At 40.7% G+C, this 25,629-nt stretch overlaps 1 protein-coding gene across 2 annotated transcripts in view; it reads right to left on the bottom strand.

The window, feature by feature from the left end:
• LOC129858511 (protocadherin-11 X-linked-like) overlaps window positions 1–25,629 on the bottom strand; it is a 285,587-nt gene that overhangs the window by 219,926 nt on the left and 40,032 nt on the right. The window contains exon 4 of one of the 2 annotated variants that reach the window (XM_055927802.1): window positions 22,648–25,403. The exons of the other annotated variant lie outside the window; for it this stretch is intronic. Within the exon in view, the coding sequence (XP_055783777.1) occupies window positions 25,320–25,403 (84 nt within the window). The 3' untranslated portion in view covers window positions 22,648–25,319. Of the gene's footprint in view, window positions 1–22,647; window positions 25,404–25,629 lie in introns of those variants that run through there. 2 annotated transcript variants of the gene reach the window in all.

Below are 25,629 nucleotides of genomic sequence, written 5' to 3'. Positions count from 1 at the left end.
TTTAATGGCTCTGGGCTACCACTTGGCAAGATACAACTACTGTTACACACAAGACATAACGATAACAAGCGATGTTAAAACCCGTTGATATCAAGAGGCTAGTGAAAAGGCCCTGATTACCTTCAGATTTCATAGCTAGCTGCAACCTGAGGTGAATACATATTACTTCATAATGAACATCTGAGCAGCCAACCAACACAAACCGCATCAAAATCATATGTAATAATCTCTTTTACTGGATTCAAGAACAAGCCTGCTCACTCTTTTTGAAGACTGCTCACATCAATTCTTTATGATCGCCGATGAATTTCACACCACATTATTTAAGAACACTCTTGACAATATCCCTGACTATGTCTGTCTTACTATGCCTTAGGTCTTCCTCTCTGCTGGTCTTAATGCAGTAGATGGTGGTATCTAGAGAGAAGAACTGTAACATTCTGGTCTTACTGCAGTAGAGGGTGGTATCTAGAGAGAACTGTAAGATTCTGGTCTTACTGCAGTAGAGGGTGGTATCTAGAGAGAACTGTAACATTCTGGTCTTACTGCAGTAGAGGGTGGCATCTAGAGAGAAGAACTGTAACTTTCTGGTCTTACTGCAGTAGAGGGTGGTATCTAGAGAGAAGAACTGTAACTTTCTGGTCTTACTGCAGTAGACGGTGGTATCTAGAGAGAACTGTAACATTCTGGTCTTACTGCAGTAGAGGATGGCATCTAGAGAGAACTGTAACATTCTGGTCTTACTGCAGTAGACGGTGGTATCTAGAGAGAACTGTAACATTCTGGTCTTACTGCAGTAGAGGGTGGTATTCAGAGAGAACTGTAACATTCTGGTCTTACTGCAGTAGAGGGTGGTATCTAGAGAGAACTGTAACATTCTGGTCTTACTGCAGTAGAGGGTGGTATCTAGAGAGAACTGTAACATTCTGGTCTTACTGCAGTAGACGGTGGTATCTAGAGAGAAGAACTGTAACATTCTGGTCGTACTGCAGTAGAGGGTGGTATCTAGAGAGAAGAACTGTAACATTCTGGTCTTACTGCAGTAGAAGGTGGTATCTAGAGAGAAGAACTGTAACATTCTGGTCTTACTGCAGTAGAGGGTGGTATTCAGAGAGAACTGTACCATTCTGGTCTTACTGCAGTAGAGGGTGGTATCTAGAGAGAAGAACTGTAACATTCTGGTCTTACTGCAGTAGAGGGTGTTATCTAGAGAGAACTGTAACATTCTGGTCTTACTGCAGTAGAGGGTGGTATCTAGAGAGAAGAACTGTAACATTCTGGTCTTACTGCAGTAGAGGGTGGTATCTAGAGAGAACTGTAACATTCTGGTCTTACTGCAGTAGAGGGTGGTATCTAGAGAGAACTGTAACATTCTGGTCTTACTGCAGTAGAGGGTGGTATCTAGAGAGAACTGTAACATTCTGGTCTTACTGCAGTAGAGGGTGGTATCTAGAGAGAACTGTAACATTCTGGTCTTACTGCAGTAGAGGGTGGTATCTAGAGAGAACTGTAACATTCTGGTCTTACTGCAGTAGAGGGTGGCATCTAGAGAGAAGAACTGTACCATTCTGGTCTTACTGCAGTAGAGGGTGGCATCTAGAGAGAAGAACTGTAACTTTCTGGTCTTACTGCAGTAGAGGGTGGTATCTAGAGAGAAGAACTGTAACTTTCTGGTCTTACTGCAGTAGACGGTGGTATCTAGAGAGAACTGTAACATTCTGGTCTTACTGCAGTAGAGGGTGGTATCTAGAGAGAACTGTAACATTCTGGTCTTACTGCAGTAGACGGTGGTATCTAGAGAGAACTGTAACATTCTGGTCTTACTGCAGTAGAGGGTGGTATCTAGAGAGAACTGTAACATTCTGGTCTTACTGCAGTAGAGGGTGTTATCTAGAGAGAACTGTAACATTCTGGTCTTACTGCAGTAGAGGGTGGTATCTAGAGAGAACTGTAACATTCTGGTCTTACTGCAGTAGAGGGTGGTATCTAGAGAGAACTGTAACATTCTGGTCTTACTGCAGTAGAGGGTGGTATCTAGAGAGAACTGTAACATTCTGGTCTTACTGCAGTAGATGGTGGTATCTAGAGAGAACTGTAACATTCTGGTCTTACTGCAGTAGAGGGTGGTATCTAGAGAGAAGAACTGTAACATGCTGTTCTTACTGCAGTAGAGGGTGGTATCTAGAGAGAACTGTAACACTCTGGTCTTACTGCAGTAGAGGGTGGTATCTAGAGAGAAGAACTGTAACTTTCTGGTCTTACTGCAGTAGAGGGTGGTATCTAGAGAGAACTGTAGCATTCTGTTCTTACTGCAGTAGAGGGTGGTATCTAGAGAGAAGAACTGTAACATTCTGGTCTTACTGCAGTAGAGGGTGGTATCTAGAGAGAAGAACTGTAACATTCTGGTCTTACTGCAGTAGAGGGTGGTATCTAGAGAGAACTGTAACATTCTGGTCTTACTGCAGTAGAGGGTGGTATCTAGAGAGAACTGTAACATTCTGGTCTTTCTGCAGTAGACGGTGGCATCTAGAGAGAAGAACTGTACCATTCTGGTCTTACTGCAGTAGAGGGTGGCATCTAGGGAGAAGAACTGTAACATTCTGGTCTTACTGCAGTAGAGGGTGGTATCTAGAGAGAACTGTAAGATTCTGGTCTTACTGCAGTAGAGGGTGGTATCTAGAGAGAAGAACTGTAACATTCTGGTCTTACTGCAGTAGAGGGTGGTATCTAGAGAGAAGAACTGTAACATTCTGGTCTTACTGCAGTAGAGGGTGGTATCTAGAGAGAAGAACTGTAACATTCTGGTCTTACCTCAGTAGAGGGTGGTATCTAGAGAGAAGAACTGTAACATTCTGGTCTTACTGCAGTAGAGGGTGGTATCTAGAGAGAAGAACTGTAACATTCTGGTCTTACTGCAGTAGAGGGTGGCATCTAGAGAGAACTGTAACATTCTGGTCTTACTGCAGTAGAGGGTGGTATCTAGAGAGAAGAACTGTAACATTCTGGTCTTACTGCAGTAGAGGGTGGTATCTAGAGAGAAGAACTGTAACATTCTGGTCTTACTGCAGTAGAGGGTGGTATCTAGAGAGAACTGTAACATTCTGGTCTTACTGCAGTAGAGGGTGGTATCTAGAGAGAAGAACTGTAACATTCTGGTCTTACTGCAGTAGAGGGTGGTATCTAGAGAGAACTGTAACATTCTGGTCTTACTGCAGTAGATGGTGGTATCTAGAGAGAACTGTAACATTCTGGTCTTACTGCAGTAGAGGGTGGTATCTAGAGAGAACTGTAACACTCTGGTCTTACTGCAGTAGAGGGTGGTATCTAGAGAGAAGAACTGTAACTTTCTGGTCTTACTGCAGTAGAGGGTGGTATCTAGAGAGAACTGTAGCATTCTGTTCTTACTGCAGTAGAGGGTGGTATCTAGAGAGAAGAACTGTAACATTCTGGTCTTACTGCAGTAGAGGGTGGTATCTAGAGAGAAGAACTGTAACATTCTGGTCTTACTGCAGTAGAGGGTGGTATCTAGAGAGAACTGTAACATTCTGGTCTTACTGCAGTAGAGGGTGGTATCTAGAGAGAACTGTAACATTCTGGTCTTTCTGCAGTAGACGGTGGCATCTAGAGAGAAGAACTGTACCATTCTGGTCTTACTGCAGTAGAGGGTGGCATCTAGGGAGAAGAACTGTAACATTCTGGTCTTACTGCAGTAGAGGGTGGTATCTAGAGAGAACTGTAAGATTCTGGTCTTACTGCAGTAGAGGGTGGTATCTAGAGAGAAGAACTGTAACATTCTGGTCTTACTGCAGTAGAGGGTGGTATCTAGAGAGAAGAACTGTAACATTCTGGTCTTACTGCAGTAGAGGGTGGTATCTAGAGAGAAGAACTGTAACATTCTGGTCTTACCTCAGTAGAGGGTGGTATCTAGAGAGAAGAACTGTAACATTCTGGTCTTACTGCAGTAGAGGGTGGTATCTAGAGAGAAGAACTGTAACATTCTGGTCTTACTGCAGTAGAGGGTGGCATCTAGAGAGAACTGTAACATTCTGGTCTTACTGCAGTAGAGGGTGGTATCTAGAGAGAAGAACTGTAACATTCTGGTCTTACTGCAGTAGAGGGTGGTATCTAGAGAGAAGAACTGTAACATTCTGGTCTTACTGCAGTAGAGGGTGGTATCTAGAGAGAACTGTAACATTCTGGTCTTACTGCAGTAGAGGGTGGTATCTAGAGAGAAGAACTGTAACATTCTGGTCTTACTGCAGTAGAGGGTGGTATCTAGAGAGAACTGTAACATTCTGGTCTTACTGCAGTAGATGGTGGTATCTAGAGAGAACTGTAACATTCTGGTCTTACTGCAGTAGAGGGTGGTATCTAGAGAGAACTGTAACATTCTGGTCTTACTGCAGTAGAGGATGGCATCTAGAGAGAACTGTAACATTCTGGTCTTACTGCAGTAGAGGGTGGTATCTAGAGAGATGAACTGTACCATTCTGGTCTTACTGCAGTAGAGGGTGGTATCTAGAGAGAACTGTAACATTCTGGTCTTACTGCAGTAGAGGGTGGTATCTAGAGAGAACTGTAACATTCTGGTCTTACTGTAGTTGAGGGTGGTATCTAGAGAGAAGAACTGTACCACTCTGGTCTTACTGCAGTAGAGGGTGGTATCTAGAGAGAACTGTAACATTCTGGTCTTACTGCAGTAGAGGGTGGTATCTAGAGAGAACTGTAACATTCTGGTCTTACTGCAGTAGAGGGTGGTATCTAGAGAGAACTGTAACATTCTGGTCTTACTGCAGTAGAGGGTGGTATCTAGAGAGAACTGTACCATTCTGGTCTTACTGCAGTTGAGGGTGGTATCCAAAGAGAAGAACTGTGTGCAACCAAATTCCACGTACAGGTCAGAAACAGAACTTTACAACCAGACAAAGACTAAGACAAATCTGTTCAATATTTTACATCCAGAAGACCATAAAAACCAACAATATATAGTTTTTGTTGTATGATAGCCATTTACTGATTTTTCCAAGACTATAATACGGTTCCGTAATATCTACCACCAATATCGCTACGTAATCTGTAATATTACAGGTATAAGTTACTGCATTAAAATTATTCTGATTCTGCTATCAAATCAACATTTAGATGTCTTTAAATCTATTCTCTTTGACAAGCACTGTGTTTTTTTTTGCAGTGGTAGAAATAGTACCCAAATATCATACTTGAGTAAAAGTAAAGATATCTTAACAGAAAATGACTCAAGTAAAACTTTTTTATTTTTCTTATTTTTTATTTAAAGATATCCAGGGACACACTCCAACACTCAGACATAATTTACAAATGAAGCATTTGTGTTTAGTGTGTTGCCAGACTAGAGGCAGTAGGTATAATCAGGGATGTTCTTTTGATAAGTGCGTGAATTGGACCATTTTAATGTCCTGTTAAGCATAAAAAAATGTAACGAGTATTTTGGGGTGTCAGAGAAAATGTATGGGAGTAAAAAGTACATAATTTTCTTTAGGAATGTTGTGAAGTAAAAGTAAAAATTGTCAAAAATATAAATAGTAAAGTACAAATACACAAAAAACTACTTAAGCAGTACATTAAAGTATTTTTACTTAAGTACTTTACACCACTTGTATTTTGAACCTACCACACATCATTGGATGAATTCAATATACATTAGAAGCTGAGCATATTCCATGACAGCCTGGCCGGTAGGCAGCCTAGTGGTTAGAGTGTAGGGCCGGTAGGTAGCCTAGTGGTTAGAGTGTAGGGCCGTTAGGTAGCCTAGTGGTTAGAGTGTAGGGACGGCAGTTAGCCTAGTGGTTAGAGTGTAGGGACGGCAGGTAGCCTAGTGGTTAGAGTGTAGGGCCGGCAGGTAGCCTAGTGGTTAGAGTGTAGGGACGGCAGTTAGCCTAGTGGTTAGAGTGTAGAGGCGGTAGGTAGTCTAGTGGTAGCCTAGTAGGTAGCCTAGTGGTTAGAGTGTAGAGGCGGTAGGTAGCCTAGTGGTTAGAGTGTAGGGACGGTAGGTAGCCTAGTGGTTAGAGTGTAGGGCCGGCAGGTAGCCTAGTGGTTAGAGTGTAGGGCCGGCAGGTAGCCTAGTGGTTAGAGTGTAGGGCCGGCAGGTAGCCTAGTGGTTAGAGTGTAGGGCCGGTAGGTAGCCTAGTGGTTAGAGTGTAGGGACGGTAGGTAGCCTAGTGGTTAGAGTGTAGGGACGGTAGGTAGCCTAGTGGTTAGAGTGTAGGGGCGGCAGGTAGCCTAGTGGTTAGAGTGTAGGGACGGTAGGTAGCCTAGTGGTTAGAGTGTAGGGGCGGCAGGTAGCCTAGTGGTTAGAGTGTAGGGCCGGTAGGTAGCCTAGTGGTTAGAGTGTTGGACTACTAATTGAACGGTTGCTAGATCAACTCCCCGAGCTGACAAGGTGAAAATCTGTTGTTCTTCCACAGAACACGGCAGTTAACCCACTGTTCCTAGGCTGTCATTGTAAATAAGAATTCATTCTTAACTCACTTGCCTAGTTTAAGTAAAAAAAAAAATGTTTGAGTCGTTCTGTAAAGTGCTACGGTATATCAAGAGCTATTTTCTTTTCCAGGACGACTGGAGGCAACTACCTTTTTAGTTTTTCAACTCAAATCGAATTAGACAAATGTAATATCCAATTATATTACACACCTGCATACAAAGACAGGGGAAAACATCAAACGATCAAGCAAAATGGCTGCGTGAATGGATGAAAAGCGTACCTGTCATCCCACTCATGCCTCACTTGGCTCTAATTAGTCGATGTATTGATCTAATTAAGCAAATATGCCTCTGTTGAAGGCGTCCAGGACTGACTGAGAAGATTGCCAGAGGCATAAAGTTGGTGAGATGGGGATTAGGAAGACTTCCTGGTTTATATTATAGCTAGTCATGCTTATGCGTTTCATCCAATCAGAGATATTGAATTATTAGATTCCCCTGAAGCAGCGGCGGGACTGTAATGTAATATTGTGTATGAAATGTAATATGTTCATTACAATACCCAATATGATAATTTATGTTTAAATAATAAGTGATTTAGGCTAATGATTGATGTTGTAATAGGGGCAGATAGGTGGTGGAGTGATGCACTTCCGGGTTAAAATGAGGGGTTGGCTAATCGAACAGGAACCAAAGGAGTCCCTGATTTTAGCAGTCCTGACGACTGCCTGAAGGAAACCCGGCGTTCATCCCTAATGGCACCCTATAGGCCCTGGTCAAAAGTAGTGCACTTAAAACCGGACTATCTGCATTGTGTCCCACCCACCACCCGCCAACCCCTCTTTTACACTACTGCTACTCTCTGTTCATCATATATGCATAGTCCCTTTAACCATATCTACATATACATACTACCTCAATCAGCCTGACTAATCGGTGTCTGTATGTAGCCTCGCTACTTTTATAGCCTCGCTACTGTATATAGTCTGTCTTTTTACTGGTGTTTTATTTCTTTACCTAACTATTGTTCACCTAATACCTTTTTTTGCACTATTGGTTAGAGCCTGTAAGTAAGCATTTCACTGTAAGGTCTACTACACCTGTTGTATTCAGCGCACGTGACAAATAAACTTGATTTGATTTGATTATAAGTGAATAGGATGCCATTTTGGATGCAAGCCTAGTGTCCATAGTGATATATCTGCCTGAAGCAAACCTAATCCAGTGTCAATAGTGCTATATCTGCCTGAAGCAAACCTAACCCAGTGTCCATAGTGCTATATCTGCCTGAAGCAAACCTAATCCAGTGTCCATAGTGCTATATCTGCCTGAAGCAAACCTAATCCAGTGTCCATAGTGCTATATCTGCCTGAAGCAAACCTAATCCAGTGTCCATAGTGCTATATCTGCCTGAAGCAAACCTAATCCAGAGTCCATAGTGATATATCTGCCTGAAGCAAACCTAATCCAGTGTCCATAGTGCTATATCTGCCTGAAGCAAACCTAATCCAGAGTCCATAGTGCTATATCTGCCTGAAGCAAACCTAATCCAGTGTCCATAGTGCTATATCTGCCTGAAGCAAACCTAATCCAGTGTCCATAGAGTGGTCAACACATTGAACAAGTGGAGAGAGGGTTTAAAATCCCAAACTTTACAATTTATGAGATATCATTCCTGGGACCTGTTCTGACTGCAGGGGCAGGGATGTCCAGTCCTGGGCCCTGTTCTGACTGCAGGGGCAGGCATGTCCAGTCCTGGGACCTGTTCTGACTGCAGGGGCAGGGATGTTCAGTCCTGGGACCTGTTCTGACTGCAGGGGCAGGGATGTCCAGTCCTGGGACCTGTTCTGACTGCAGGGGCAGCGATGTCCAATCCTGGGACCTGTTCTGACTGCAGGGGCAGGGATGTCCAGTCCTGGGCCCTGTTCTGACTGCAGGGGCAGGCATGTCCAGTCCTGGGACCTGTTCTGACTGCAGGGGCAGGGATGTTCAGTCCTGGGACCTGTTCTGACTGCAGGGGCAGGGATGTCCAGTCCTGGGACCTGTTCTGACTGCAGGGGCAGGCATGTCCAATCCTGGGACCTGTTCTGACTGCAGGGGCAGGGATGTCCAGTCCACTCCGTCATGCAACAGAGGGTGTCTAAGACTCAGTGATTAGCACACTGGCCAGCTAATTTTAGCAGGGTTTGGAATTGGACTAATCAGGAATTAAGAGCCGGCATCCACTCTAAATCCCCTTCTTTACACATTCACAGGGGATACTTTCAGGATGGAAAAAAGGCAATTGTCTGTGGCCTTCCGATTATCCCCTAGAAAAGCCTCTAATCTGGCTGAAAGTACTTAAGGAGTCAAACAGCAAAATAAACTAGATTGATTATCATCCATCCATTGGTCTGGTCTGTTTTCATACTCCAACACAGTAGATGGATGAGGGAGGAGGAGGAGGAAGATGAGGAAGAGCTGGTGGAAGTTGTGAGGAGGAGGAGGAGAAGGACGACGATGAAGATGTCAGAAGGAAGAGGAGGAAGATGTACTGAGGAGGAGGTGGAAGAGGAGGAGAGGATGGGAAGGAGGAAGGCGAGGTGGAAGAGGAGGAAGATGTACTGAGGAGGAGGTGGAAGAGGAGGAAGAGGATGGGAAAGAGGAAGTCGAGGTGGAAGAGGAGGAAGATGTACTGAGGAGGAGGTGGAAGAGGAGGAAGAGGAGGAGAGATGGGGGAGGTTGTCACGAGGAAGTGGAGGAGGAGGAGGAGGAGAGATGGGGGAGGTGGTCAGTTGGAAGAGGAGGAGGATGAGGAGGAGGAGGAGGAGAGATGGGGGAGGTTGTCAGGAGGAAGTGGAGGAGGAGGAGGAGGAGGAGGAGGAGGAGGAGGAGGAGGAGAGATGGGGAGGTTGTCAGTTGGAAGAGGAGGAGGAGGAGGAGGAGGAGGAGAGATGGGGGAGGTTGTCAGGAGGAAGTGGAGGAGGAGGAGGGGGAGGAGGAGGAGGAGGGGAGGAGAGATGGGGCAGGTTGTCAGTTGGAAGAGGAGGAGGATGAGGAGGAAGAGAGATGGGGAGGTTGTCAGGAGGAAGTGGAGGAGGAGGAGAGATGGGGGAGGTTGTCAGTTGGAAGAGGAGGAGGAGGAGGAGGAGGTAGGAGGAGGAGGAGGAAGAGGAGGAGGAGGAGGAGGAGGAGGAGGAGGAGGAGGAGGAGGAGGAGGAGGAGGAGGAGGAGGAGGAGGAGGAGGAGAGATGAGGAGGTATTCAGGAGGAGGTGGTGGAGGAGGAGGAGGAGGAGAGATGGGGGAGGTTGTCAGTTGGAAGAGGGGGAGGAGGAGGAGGAGGAGGAGGAGAGAGGAGGAGGAGGAGGAAGAGGAGGAGGAGGAGGAGGAGGAGGAGGTGGAGGAGGAGGAGGAGGAGGAGGAGGAGGAGGAGGAGGAGGAGGAGGAGAGATGGGGGAGGTTGTCAGGTGGAGGAGGAGGAGGTGGTTTTGCCAGCTGGCCTGGCCCCTCCTAACCACCATCTGCTTTAACAAATGTTAAGGCTGGACTAAATACCCCTGAGTCCTCTGTCCTAACCAGATTATCAGATATTCTAAAAAGGGGACTTGCCTCTTATCGTCTCCCAATCTCTTTTACAAAAGTAAATCAAGACTTGCTGTAGGGGATTACCAGGATTAGGGGCGACCACAGACAAGGTTCTCAGCTCTGTGTCTTAAAGTCGCTGCCCTTCAGCCTGTCTCCCTTCTGCTTACTAGAATCTAAAGACATGCAAAGCCTTCCATTCCGTAACTCCAGCTGGCCCATTGTTTCCTCTGTCCTTGAGTGTCACTCTACTGTAAATTATCTTGCAGGGAGGCTGGTTGGGGAAGGAACTGCCATTTTTTTTTATTCAGATGGTGAAACCAAAGGTAACATTTACAATAATGAGTTAATGAGTCTTATCTGTAGCACTCTATAACGTGTCTATATTAGGTCAGCCATCACATTAGAGTCATCTTTAAAAGCCTTGTCCACACATGGTGGAGTGACCCCAAGCATTTTTTTAGCAAAGACACTACATTGCAGTCCAGATATACACTGAGTGGACAAACCATTAGGAACACATTTCCTAATATTGAGTTGCACCCCCTTTAGTCCTTAGAACAGTCTCAATTCATCGGGGCATGGACTCAAAAGGTGTCGAAAGCATTCCACAGAGATGCTGGCACACAGTTCTGTAAAGTTGGCTGGATTTCCTTTGGTTGGTGGATCATTTTTCATAGACACAGGAAACCCAGCAGGTACTACCAGCATACCCCATTCAGAGGCACTTTAATATTATGTCTTGCCCATTCACCCTCTGAATGGCACACATACACAATCCATGTCTCAGTTGTTCTAAAGGCTTAAAAATGGGTCTTTAACCCGTCTCCTCTCCTTCACTCTACACGGATTGAAGTGGATTTAACTAGTGACATCAATAAGGGATCATAGCTTTCACCTGGATTCACCTGGTCAGTCTATGTCATGGAAAGAGCAAGCGTTCCTAATGTTTTGTCCACTCGGTGTATATGAAACGTGAGCGCGTGGTGTCGAGCACCCAACCGTCATGGAATATTAAACAATGCCTCAGAGGAGAGGATTTCCTGGTTAGAGACTCAACACACTGTCTGCGTGATAGATTGCTGACAGATTTCCCAGTGTACACCACTTCAAAGAGGATAAAATGAGGCATGAATTTCAATACAAACAACTCCGAGCTGCTCTTGCTCTGCCTCTCCACTGGCGTTCACACAGATGGCGGCTGATTCCAGACGTAGTAGCCTAGAGTACCAGACAGTATTTGCCACAAGACAACAACAACAAAAAAAAACATTGTCCAGAGCACACAAAAAAAAGCTCTCTAAATAAAATGTTGTATTTCTCTTTCCTCTTTACTATTATCATGTATGTCTAATACAGTTCCCTTTCAAAGATTATGTTCATCCTCGTGTTTAATGCATTTAAGCAGAAAATGGTTCCCAGTTTTCAAAGAAAAATCTTGTAATTCTTGTTTATCCGTATGACAACCTAAAATGACAAAACATGGAGGAAAAAGCAATCTAGGACTGACAAATCAGACCTAACCTTACAGCACCTAAGACGAAGTTGCAGTGCACTGCGTTCTAGGCTTGCAGTTATTAAGTCAACCCTGAAATGACACAAGATACAAATGTGTACCGAGAACACGATGTAGTGGTCTTCGAGATAATTACATCAGTGGTGAAGGAATAACCGGAGCGTTCCTACAATCCTCCACCAAAAAAAACCCCCATCTCATTATTATATGAGTCCAGGATACTCGGGATAGTCTATATTTAAGCAGCAATGCAAGAGGGGGTGTGGTATATGGCCAATATACCACGGCTAAGGGCTGTTCTTACGCACGACGCATCTCAGTGTGCCTGGATACAGCCCTTAGCCGTGGTATATTGGCCATATATCACAAACCCAGAGGGGCATTACTGCTATTATAAACTGGTTACCAACGTAACTAGAACAGTAAAAACAAATGTGTTGTCATACCCGTTGTATATGTCAGCCAATCAGCAATCAGGGCTGGAACCACCCAGTTTATAATGCTTCTTTAGATAATGGTTAAACATGGAACAAACCGTGCTGCTCAGATTCCTAGCCGTGGTAACACCTCATTTCCTCAACAGAATTGTTTTTAATGAAAACAACAATCTCGACTGTAGAGCCACTCCACATCTTAGAGAGGGAGAGAGAGGGAACACACTCCTCTCTGTCGTTGCCACTGATTTGATTGTTGTACACACACAAAGGTAAGAAAGCTGCAGCAATGGGGATGATTGAATTATTCAGTTTGGCAGAGATTTGGCAGCAATTGTGTGGAGTGCCTTGAGTAGGGAGAAACACAGACAGAAAGGAAGGGGAGAGATTTGCGAGTAGAAGGAGAGAGAGAAAGAGAGCTAGAGAGAGACAGAGATTGAGAGACAGAGAGAGAGACAGAGATAGACAGTGAGAGAGAAAGAAAGAGGGAGAGAGAGAAAGACAGAGAGAGAGACAGCGAAAGAGAAAGAAAGAGGGAGAGAGAGAGAGAAAGAGAGAGAGACAAAGACAGCGGGAGAGAAAGAAAGAGGGAGAGAGAGAGGAAGAGAGAGAGACAGATCGAGACAGAGACAGCAAGAGAGAAAGAAAGAGGGAGAGAGAGGGAGAGAGAGAAAGAGAGCTAGAGAGAGAGACAGAGATAGAGAGACAGAAAGAGAGAAAGAAAAAGAGAGAGAGAGAGACAGCGAGAGAGAAAGAGGGAGAGAGACAGAGAGAGAAAGAAAGAGGGAGAGAGAGTGGGAGGGAGAGAGAGACACGGAGAGAGAGAGAGAGACACGGAGAGAGAGAGAGAGAGAGAGAGAGAGAGAGAGAGAGAGAGAGAGAGAGAGAGAGAGAGAGAGAGAGAGAGAGAGAGAGAGAGAGAGAGAGAGAGAGAGAGAGAGAGAGAGAGAGAGAGAGAGAGAGAGAGAGAGAGAGAGAGAGAGAGAGAGAGAGAGAGAGAGAGAGAGATACAGAGAGAGAGAGAGATACAGAGAGAGAGATACAGAGAGAGAGAGAGAGGGCCAGAGAGAGAGAGAGATACAGAGAGAGAGATACAGAGAGAGAGACAGAGAGACAGACAGAGAGAGGCAGAGAGAGACAGAGAGAGACAGAGAGAGACAGAGAGAGACAGAGAGAGACAGAGAGAGACAGAGAGAGACAGAGAGAGACAGAGAGAGACAGAGAGAGAGACAGAGAGAGAGAGAGAGAGAGAGAGAGGGAGAGAGAGACAGAGAGAGACAGAGAAAGAGAGAGAGGGAGAGACAGAGAGAGACAGAGAGAGACAGAGAAAGAGAGAGAGGGAGAGACAGAGAGAGACAGAGAAAGAGAGAGAGGGAGAGACAGAGAGAGACAGAGAGAGAGAGAGACAGAGAGAGAGAGCATCCTCTAGTTTCCTGCCTCGTTAGAGAGCCCCATGCATAGCCCAGTACCGACCATCAGCAGTGATGTAGCAACATCATTCTCCAGAGTTACCACTCTGCTAATTTCCTCTATGCTCCTGACACATAGAACAATGAAAGCTTTATGAGTAGAACTAAAAAACTGAAAGAGATTTACATTTGAAGTCGGAAGTTGACATACACTTAGGTTGGAGTCATTAAAATTCATTTTTCAACCACTCCACAAATTTCTTGTTAACCAACTATAGTTTTGGCAAGTTGGTTAGGACATCTACTTTGCCCATGACACAAGTAATTTTTCCAACAATTGTTTACAGACAGATTATTTCACTTATAATTGACTGTATCACAATTCCAGTGGGTCAGAAGTTTACATGCACTAAGTTGACTGTGCCTTTAAACAACTTGGATCATTCCAGAAAATTATGTCATGGCTTTAGAAGCTTTTGATAGGCTAATTGACATCATTTGAGTCAATTGGAGGTGTACCTGTGGATGTATTTCAAGGCCTACCTTCAAACTCAGTGCCTCTTTGCTTGACATCATGGGAAAATCCAAAGAAATCAAAAGAATGATGCTGGAGGAAACAGTAAAACGAGTCCTATATCGACATAAACTGAAAGGCCACTCAGCAAGGAAGAGGCCACTGCTCCAAAACCACCATAAAAATTTAAGGACAACAAAGTCAAGGTATTGGAGTGGCCATCACAAACTCCTGACCTCAATCCTATAGAACATTTGTGGGCAGAAATGAAAAAGTGTGTGCGAGCAAGGAGGCCTACAAACCTGACTCAGTTACACCAGCTCTGTCAGGAGGAATGGGCCAAAATTCACCCAACTTATTGTGGGAAGCTTGTGGAAGGCTACCCGAAACGTTTGATCCAAGTTAAACAATTTAAAGGCAACGCTATCAAATACTAATTGAGTGTATGCAAACTTCTGACCCACTGGGAATGTGATGAAAGAAATAAAAACTGAAATAAATCATTCTCTCTACTATTATTCTGACATTTCACATTATTAAAATAAAGTAGTGATCCTAACTGATCTAAGACAGAGAATTTTAACTTGGATTAAATGTCAGGAATTGTGATGAACTGAGTTTAAATGTATTTGGCTAAGGTGTATGTAAACTTCGTACTTCAACTGTACATCCACTACATCCAACTGACTACGTGTTGATGAAAAGCTGAGAAAAATTAGAAATCCAAGATAATTATTTACAGGTGTAATTGGGTTGAAAGCCCTTTAAAATCGAGGAAAACTTGAAACTGAGCCCTGGCTGGTCTGCAAACTATCCCTAGGCAAATGGAACATGACAGACAACATGATCTTATGAAAGCTTGTAAATCAATGCTAATGTGAAGAAATATTGGTTTTCTGTATTGATAGCAGCATCTCACTAATGTAGAACTGATTTATGCAGGAATATGGTAGTATAGCGTTACAGATATCAGAAGGGGGGCGATTGACCAAGCTAGTCTGATTGCAGATATTAGCGTTTTTGAAGGTTGTATGAACTAATCATGTCATCTTTCACTGGCCCCTCGATTATGACAAACACAACATTGTATGATCGATTAGAGTGTATTTTTGGCAGATCTATCTCTGCTTGATTAGGCAGTAGGAGTAATATCATATTGTACAAGAGAACATACGCTCACTGTATCACATTCTATTCACAATTAGCATTGTAGAAACATATAGAGTATGTGTTCACGTCCAAGAAGGGCTTAGCTATATCCTAGTAGAATTATCATGTATGTGTGTGTGTGTGTTTGTGCACGTGCATGTGTGTGTGTGTGTATGCATGTGTATGTGCGTATGGACAAGTCAGTGCATTATGTGTAATCCAACTTACAATATATGTCCAGCTTCCTGGGCTGTTAGATGAAATCTTACACGAGGCCAGGTGCTCAGGAATCATGAATCAATACATCAGTGACAGGCTGTGATACAACCAGCAGACAACCTAAAGTCATTTTTTCAAGATGATAAAAATCCCTGAGAATGTTCTCAAAAAGGCATCTGCCTGGAATCACAAACACCTTTTTAGAAAAGACTCTAGAATCCGAATTGTATATTACTTTTCATCAACTGGAAACGTCTGCAATCAAAACGGTATGTAAAAGCTCTTCCCTCTCTGTTGCTTTACATACAGTGACGCGTGAAATTAATAGCGAATCCAGCCATAATACTTCATCTTTCATACCCAAAATGTAAAAGACATTAATTTTAAAAAATCTAACTCATACGGGCTTCCTCACATTTTTTATTTCCTATGTTTAAATTAGAGCATACTGCTAATGATAATGAGGATGTCTGACTGTTTACGTTGCATTCCTATTGTAATATTTAGATTTATTCTTGCCTTTTCTATTACTTTTCCCTATTACCCAACCTAATTCAAGTCTGCAAACTTTAATATGGAAGTCTAAAAGGGTAAATGGTAGCTTTGTTATGTTTTACTTTATTTATTTCACAATACCTTAAAGTATAACTGACACCATAGTTTGCCATGTTTTCACAAAAGTCCCGTTTGCATATTTTCCATCATAACTTCTGATTAAAACTGTTTCCCGAATGAGAGATGGATATCTAAACTGTTTAATCATTTCTTCCCGCTAGTCGAGTTATGTTGTTGCAAGAATAATTGGACACACAATTATTATTCGTGTGTCCAACTAACCATTCCAGCAACACGGAAGTTGTGAAGGGCATTGGCCTGTCGTTGACCTAGACAGTACAATGTAGAATAACAAAACAGAAAATGTACTAATCATCGTATAGATGATATCAAGGTTATTTTTATTCTTAATGGGAATCTGTTAAAAGTAGAGGAAATTAAGGACAGACAGACAGACAGTATAATATCATGAAGGACAGACAGACAGTATAATATAATGAAGGACAGACAGAATAATATATTGAAGGACAGACAGACAGTATAATATAATGAATGAAGGACAGACAGTATAATATAATGAAGGAAGGACAGACAGACAGACAGTATCATATAATGAAGTAAAGACAGACAGCCAGTATAATATAATGAAGAACAGACAGACAGTATAATATAATGAAGGACAGACAGACAGTATAATATAATGAAGGAAGGACAGACAGACAGTATAATATAATGAAGGACAGACAGACAGTATAATACAATGAAGGAAGGACAGACAGAAAGTATAATATCATGAAGGAAGGACAGACAGACAGTATAATATAATGAAGGAAGGACAGACAGACAGTATAATAAAATGAAGGAAGGACAGACAGACAGTATAATATCATGAAGGAAGGACAGACAGACAGACAGTATAATATAATGAAGGAAAGACAGACAGACAGTATAACATAAAGAAGGACAGACAGTTTAATATAATGAAGGAAGGACAGACAGACAGTTTAATATAAAGAAGGAAGGACAGACAGTATATTATATTGAAAGACAGACAGTCAGTTTAATATAATGAAGGAACGAAGGACAGACAGTTTAATATAATGAAGGACAGACAGACAGTATACTATAATGAAGGAAGGACAGACAGTATACTATAATGAAGGAAGGACAGACAGACAGTATAATATAATGAAGGAAGGACAGACAGACAGTATAATATAATGAAGGAAGAACAGACAGTAAAATATAATGAAGGACGGACAGACAGTATAATATAATGAAGGACAGACAGACAGTATAATATAATGAAGGACAGACAGACAGTTTAATATAATGAAGGACAGACAGACAGTTTAATATAATGAAGGAAGGACAGACAGTATAATATAATGAAGGAAGGACAGACAGACAGACAGTTTAATATAATGAAGGACAGACAGACAGTTTAATATAATGAAGGAAGGACAGACAGTATAATATAATGAAGGAAGGACAGACAGACAGAATAATATAATGAAGGACAGACAGACAGTATAATATAATGAAGGAAGGACAGACAGTATAATATAATGAAGGAAGGACAGACAGACAGTATAATATAATGAAGGAAGGACAGACAGACAGTATAATATAATGAAGGATGGACAGACAGTATAATATAATGCAGGAAGGACAGACAGTATAATATAATGAAGGAAGGACAGACAGAATAATATAATGAAGGAAGGACAGACAGACAGAATAATATAATGAAGGACAGACAGACAGTATAATATAATGAAGGAAGGACAGACAGACAGACAGTATAATATAATGAAGGACAGACAGACAGTATAATATAATGAAGGAAGGACAGACAGACAGAATAATATAATGAAGGACAGACAGACAGTATAATATAATGAAGAAAGGACAGACAGACAGACAGTATAATATAATGAAGGACAGACAGACAGTATAATATAATGAAGGACAGACAGACAGACAGTATGATATAATGAAGGACAGACAGACAGTATAATATAATGAAGGACAGACAGACAGTATAATATAATGAAGGAAGGACAGACAGACAGACAGTATAATATAATGAAGGACAGACAGACAGTATAATATAATGAAGGAAGGACAGACAGACAGAATAATATAATGAAGGACAGACAGACAGTATAATATAATGAAGGAAGGACAGACAATATAATATAATGAAGGACAGACAGACAGTATAATATAATGAAGGAAGGACAGACAGACAGTATAATATAATGAAGGAAGGACAGACAGACAGACAGTATAATATAATGAAGGAAGGACAGACAGACAGTATAATATAATGAAGGAAGGACAGACAGACAGTATAATATAATGAAGGAAGGACAGACAGACAGTATAATATAATGAAGGAAGGACAGACAGACAGTATAATATAATGAAGGACAGACAGAATAATATAATGAAGGAAGGACAGACAGTATAATATAATGAAGGAAGAACAGACAGTATAATATAATGAAGAACAGACAGACAGTATAATATAATGAAGGACAGACAGACAGTATGATATAATGAAGGACAGACAGACAGTATAATATAATGAAGGACAGACAGACAGTATAATATAATGAAGGAAGGACAGACAGACAGACAGTATAATATAATGAAGGACAGACAGACAGTATAATATAATGAAGGAAACAGACAGTATAATATAATGAAGGACAGACAGACAGTACAATATAATGAAGGAAGGACAGACAGACAGACAGTATGATATAATGAAGGACAGACAGACAGACAGTATAATATAATGAAGGACAGACAGACAGTATAATATAATGAAGGACAGACAGTATAATATAATGAAGGAAGGACAGACAGACATTTTAATATAATGAAGGAAGGACAGACAGACAGTATAATATAATGAAGGAAGGACAGACAGTATAATATAATGAAGGACGGACAGACAGTATAATATAATGAAGGACAGACAGACAGTATAATATAATGAAGGACAGACAGACAGTTTAATATAATGAAGGACAGACAGACAGTTTAATATAATGAAGGAAGGACAGACAGTATAATATAATGAAGGAAGGACAGACAGACAGACAGTTTAATATAATGAAGGACAGACAGACAGTTTAATATAATGAAGGAAGGACAGACAGTATAATATAATGAAGGAAGGACAGACAGACAGAATAATATAATGAAGGACAGACAGACAGTATAATATAATGAAGGAAGGACAGACAGTATAATATAATGAAGGAAGGACAGACAGACAGTATAATATAATGAAGGAAGGACAGACAGACAGTATAATATAATGAAGGATGGACAGACAGTATAATATAATGCAGGAAGGACAGACAGTATAATATAATGAAGGAAGGACAGACAGAATAATATAATGAAGGAAGGACAGACAGACAGAATAATATAATGAAGGACAGACAGACAGTATAATATAATGAAGGAAGGACAGACAGACAGACAGTATAATATAATGAAGGACAGACAGACAGTATAATATAATGAAGGAAGGACAGACAGACAGAATAATATAATGAAGGACAGACAGACAGTATAATATAATGAAGGAAGGACAGACAGACAGACAGTATAATATAATGAAGGACAGACAGACAGTATAATATAATGAAGGACAGACAGACAGACAGTATGATATAATGAAGGACAGACAGACAGTATAATATAATGAAGGACAGACAGACAGTATAATATAATGAAGGAAGGACAGACAGACAGACAGTATAATATAATGAAGGACAGACAGACAGTATAATATAATGAAGGAAGGACAGACAGACAGAATAATATAATGAAGGACAGACAGACAGTATAATATAATGAAGGAAGGACAGACAATATAATATAATGAAGGAAGGACAGACAGACAGTATAATATAATGAAGGAAGGACAGACAGACAGTATAATATAATGAAGGAAGGACAGACAGACAGACAGTATAATATAATGAAGGAAGGACAGACAGACAGTATAATATAATGAAGGAAGGACAGACAGACAGTATAATATAATGAAGGAAGGACAGACAGACAGTATAATATAATGAAGGAAGGACAGACAGACAGTATAATATAATGAAGCACAGACAGACAGTATAATATAATGAAGGAAGGACAGACAGTATAATATAATGAAGGAAGGACAGACAGAATAATATAATGAAGGAAGGACAGACAGTATAATATAATGAAGGAAGAACAGACAGTATAATATAATGAAGAACAGACAGACAGTATAATATAATGAAGGACAGACAGACAGTATGATATAATGAAGGACAGACAGACAGTATAATATAATGAAGGACAGACAGACAGTATAATATAATGAAGGAAGGACAGACAGACAGACAGTATAATATAATGAAGGACAGACAAACAGTATAATATAATGAAGGAAACAGACAGTATAATATAATGAAGGACAGACAGACAGTACAATATAATGAAGGAAGGACAGACAGACAGACAGTATGATATAATGAAGGACAGACAGACAGACAGTATAATATAATGAAGGACAGACAGACAGTATAATATAATGAAGGACAGACAGTATAATATAATGAAGGAAGGACAGACAGACATTTTAATATAATGAAGGAAGGACAGACAGACAGTATAATATAATGAAGGAAGGACAGACAGTATAATATAATGAAGGACAGACACAGACAGTATAATATAATGAAGGAAGGACAGACAGACAGTATAATATAATGAAGGAAAGACAGACAGTATAATATAATGAAGGAACGAAGGACAGACAGTATAATATAATGAAGGACAGACAGACAGTATAATATAATGAAGGAAGGACAGACAGACAGTATAATATAATGAAGGAAGGACAGACAGTATAATATAATGAAGGACAGACACAGACAGTATAATATAATGAAGGAAGGACAGACAGACAGTATAATATAATGAAGGAAAGACAGACAGTATAATATAATGAAGGAAGGACAGACAGACATAATAATGTAATGAAGGAAGGACAGACAGACAGTATAATATAAGGAAGGACAGACAGACAGAATAATATAATGAAGGAAGGACAGACAGAATAATATAATGAAGGAAGGACAGACAGACAGTATAATATAAGGAAGGACAGACAGACAGTATAATATAATGAAGGAAGGACAGACAGACAGTATAATATAAGGAAGGACAGACAGACAGAATAATATAATGAAGGAAGGACAGACAGAATAATATAATGAAGGAAGGACAGACAGACAGTATAATATAATGAAGGAAGGACAGACAGACAGTATGATATAATGAAGAACAGACAGTATAATATAATGAAGGAAAGACAGACAGACAGACAGTATAATATATTGAAGGACAGACAGACAGAATAATATAAGGAAGGACAGACAGACAGAATAATATAATGAAGGAAGGACAGACAGAATAATATAATGAAGGAAGGACAGACAGACAGTATAATATAAGGAAGGACAGACAGACAGAATAATATAATGAAGGAAGGACAGACAGAATAATATAATGAAGGAAGGACAGACAGAATAATATAATGAAGGAAGGACAGACAGACAGTATAATATAATGAAGGAAGGACAGACAGACAGTATAATATAATGAAGGAAGGTCAGACAGACAGTATAATATAATGAAGGAAGGACAGACAGACAGTATAATATAATGAAGGATGGATGGACAGACAGACAGACAAAATAATATAATGAAGGATGGATGGATGGACAGACAGACAGACAGTATAATATAATGAAGGATGGACAGACAGACAGTATAATATAATGAAGGACAGACAGTATAATATAATGAAGGAAGGACAGAGAGACAGTATAATATAATGAAGGAAGGACAGACAGACAGTATAATATAATGAAGGATGGATGGACAGACAGACAGACAGTATAATATAATGAAGGATGGATGGACAGACAGACAGACAGTATAATATAATGAAGGAAGGACAGACAGACAGTATAATATAATGAAGGACAGACAGTATAATATAATGAAGGAAGGACAGAGAGACAGTATAATATAATGAAGGAAGGACAGACAGACAGTATAATATAATGAAGGATGGATGGACAGACAGACAGACAAAATAATATAATGAAGGAAGGCCAGACAGACAGACAGACAGACAGTATAATATAATGAAGGACAGACAGACAGTATAATATAATGAAGGACAGACAGACAGTATAATATAATGAAGGACAGACAGACAGTATAATATAATGAAGGACGGGCAGACAGTATGATATATTGAAGGACAGACAGACAGTATGATATAATGAAGGAAGGACAGACAGACAGTATAATATAATGAAGGACAGACAGACAGTATAACATAAGGAAGGACAGACAGACAGTATAATATAAGGAAGGACAGACAGACAGTATAATATAATGAAGGACAGACAGACAGAATAATATAATGAAGGAAGGACAGACAGACAGTATAATATAATGAAGGAAGGACAGACAGACAGTATAATATAATGAAGGACAGACAGTATAATATAATGGAAAGACAGACAGACAGACAGTATAATATAATGAAGGACAGACAGACAGTATAATATAATGAAGGACGGACAGACAGTATGATATAATGAAGGACAGACAGACAGTATGATTTAATGAAGGAAGGACAGACAGACAGTATAATATAATGAAGGAACGACAGACAGTTTAATATAATGCAATGAGAAGGTCCAATGTTCTGATTAATAAGAAGAGTCATGGGAAATGTGCAATACAATGCAAAAAGACTTTAATAAATTCCAGAAGCTCACACATACATAAACAAAAACATTTATATACACTTTTTCTTCACATAATTGGCAAATCAAATTTAATTACAAAGAGTAGGTAAGGAGCATATTGTACTTCACATTGAATAAAAGTGAGGCTGGTATTTCATCGTCATCTGTCTCCCGTACAACAGAAGCTGTCTTGTCTCATGTATTTATGTATGTTTTTTTCTCTTTTCTCCCAAAGATCGGGTACATCTAATGATGATTGCAGTGCTAAGATGCTCTGTATAGTTCACACTGTGGTTCTACTCAGTAGTGTTACATTTGATACCATAATTACATCCGGTACCTTCTCCAGAAACGATTTGAATCATTAGGAAGGTATCGTATATGTGACATACATACTGTGCATACAGCCTCGTCTACCAAAGCAGTCTCTTTATAAGACAACCATTAAACATCATGACTATTAACAACAGTGCTAACCAAACCAAGCTGTTTATTAGTGTAGTATTGAAGATAGTAATTAAGATCAGGACGTAACAACGATGAATGACTCCAAGTGTTTTACACAATGCAGTAGAGGCATATATTTGTGTGGATACCAAACCAGAACCAAAAGACCCTTCTCTCTTCCTAACGTCACCTTATTGCTGTGAATATATTGAATCCTGCTGAATGTTGCTTGCTCTACATCTACCCGTGTCGGTGTCCAATGTTTATCCCTCCTAATTTCAATTGAATAAATCATGCGGCAATATAAATTAGTGCAGAAAAAAAAAAGTTTGCATTACTTGTTTTTTTTGCTTTAGACCAACCAAGTGGTATCAACGAACTGCCTGAGTTTTACCATTTGGAATAATCATTTTAAAATTTGTAACAATATATCTCACAGGTTAGATCGGCTGTGACTGTGAAGCTGTCTGACTGACTCCGATACGCTAAGGTTAAAACATGGTGCTCTACTGTGAAGCTGTCTGACTCTAGTACACTACGGTTAAACCATGGTGCTCTACTGTGAAGCTGTCTGACTCTAACTGACGGGGCGGCAGGTAGCCTAGTGGTTAGAGCGTTGGACTAGTAACCGATAGGTTTGCAAGATCGAATCCCAGAGCTGTCGTTCTGCCCCTGAACAAGGCAGTTAACCCACTGTTCCTAGGCCGTCATTGAAAATAAGAATTTGTTCTTAACTGACTTGCCTAGTTAAATACAGGTACAAAAAACATGGTGCTCTACTGTGAAGCTGTCTGACTGACTCTAGTACACTACGGTTAAACCATGGTGCTCTACTGTGAAGCTGTCTTCCTGACTCTAGTACACTACGGTTAAACCATGATGCTCTACTGTGAAGCTGTCTACCTGACTCTAGTACACTAAGGTTAAACCATGATACTCTACTGTGAAGCTGTCTACCTGACTCTAGTACACTACGGTTAAACCATGGTGCTCTACTGTGAAGCTGTCTACCTGACTCTAGTACACTAAGGTTAAACCACGGTCCTCTTTTATGAACAAAGCCTTTCGGTCCCTTGTGATTGTGGCTCAAAATATTGATCTCCTCTCTATTATGAGGTACAATTCCCTACTGTCCTACGGTGACAATCAGTAGACAATGTGGTGTTCCAGTCCAGTGGGCCAACCACTAGCCACACTCGTCAGTACTTACACTAGCTGTGGTGTTCCAGTCCAGTGGGCCATACATATTAACACTAGCCACTCTCCTCACTACTAACAGTAACAGTGGCACTGTAATTGTATGGGATGATACGAGGCGATCATTGACATAAAGGTACATGGTGACATGGGCAGAACAGTCACATAGTCGGCCCATTTGCTGTAGGCCCATTAGCAGTAGACCAATTTGCATTACGTCCATTTGCATTAGGCCAAGATTGCAGCATCATACATTACCAGTCACTATATCCATGAGCCCAAAAAATAGTGAATTCAATGGATTCAAAAGCAAGTGACATAAAACAGCCTCCTGGTACACTCTTAGAAAAAAGGGTGCTATCTAGTACATTAAAGGGTTCTTCAGCTGTCCCCACAGGAGAACCCTTTGAAGAACCCTTTTTGGTTCCAGGTAGAACCCTTTTGAGTTCCATGTAGGAGCCTTTCCACAGAGGGTTCTACATGGCATCCAGAAAGGTTATCCTATGGGAACAGCCTTAGAACCCCTACGGAACCCTTATTTCTAAGAGTGTAGGTCAAACTTTACTCAAACAGAATCAATAAATATAAACATAGTCAACTCTGTGATAAATATACATACATATAAACATACTTTACAGAATACAGTACAGAATAACTATTCATTGTTTTTACAGGGCGGTAGATCATAACGTGTCATCGTCTAGCAGATAGATACGAGATAAGTGATGGTATAGGGTTTCTGTAAAGTATTTCAAACCCTCCTACAGGATTCACAAGTAGAGCTTTGTCAAGTTTCAGGCAGGCAACAACGTGTCTTCATTTCGGTGAAAATTATTCAAGTAATACTTCTTTTTTTTTCGCCCACAAAAAAAATAAAAACAAATTAACATATTCCTTTTGATGGTTGGTGTTTTGAGGCTGTAGAGACTGTATAGTATGAGATCCACCTCTTCATCTGTGCCTTCCTCCCTCTCTCTCTCTCTCTCTCCCTCTCTCTTTCTCTCTCTAGGTACTGGCAGCTAGAGATTGATTTTTATCCTGTGGCAGCGAGTTGTACCTGAGCCACAGAGTGTGTCATAGAGTGGTGGTTTCAGTCCCGTCTCCTGTAATATAGAGAGACAGACAGATATAGGGAGATTGAAGTTACAATATAATCCAGCTCTTAGAAATCTAATCTGAGGTAGCTGTTAAACTCTATTACACTCGAACAATGAATACAAATCTCTAGATCATTTGTATTCCAAATTTTTTTTTTTTTTAAAGCATTCTTCAAGACACACCTGACAATCAGGTATAATTTTGCCAGATGAAAGTCCTTGAAGAATACCA

Source organism: Salvelinus fontinalis, chromosome 6, assembly GCF_029448725.1.
Source record: "Salvelinus fontinalis isolate EN_2023a chromosome 6, ASM2944872v1, whole genome shotgun sequence".
Lineage (NCBI taxonomy): Eukaryota > Metazoa > Chordata > Actinopteri > Salmoniformes > Salmonidae > Salvelinus > Salvelinus fontinalis.
The sequence above is the reverse complement of the archived record's forward strand: the minus strand, read 5'-3'. Positions and strand labels throughout refer to the sequence as shown.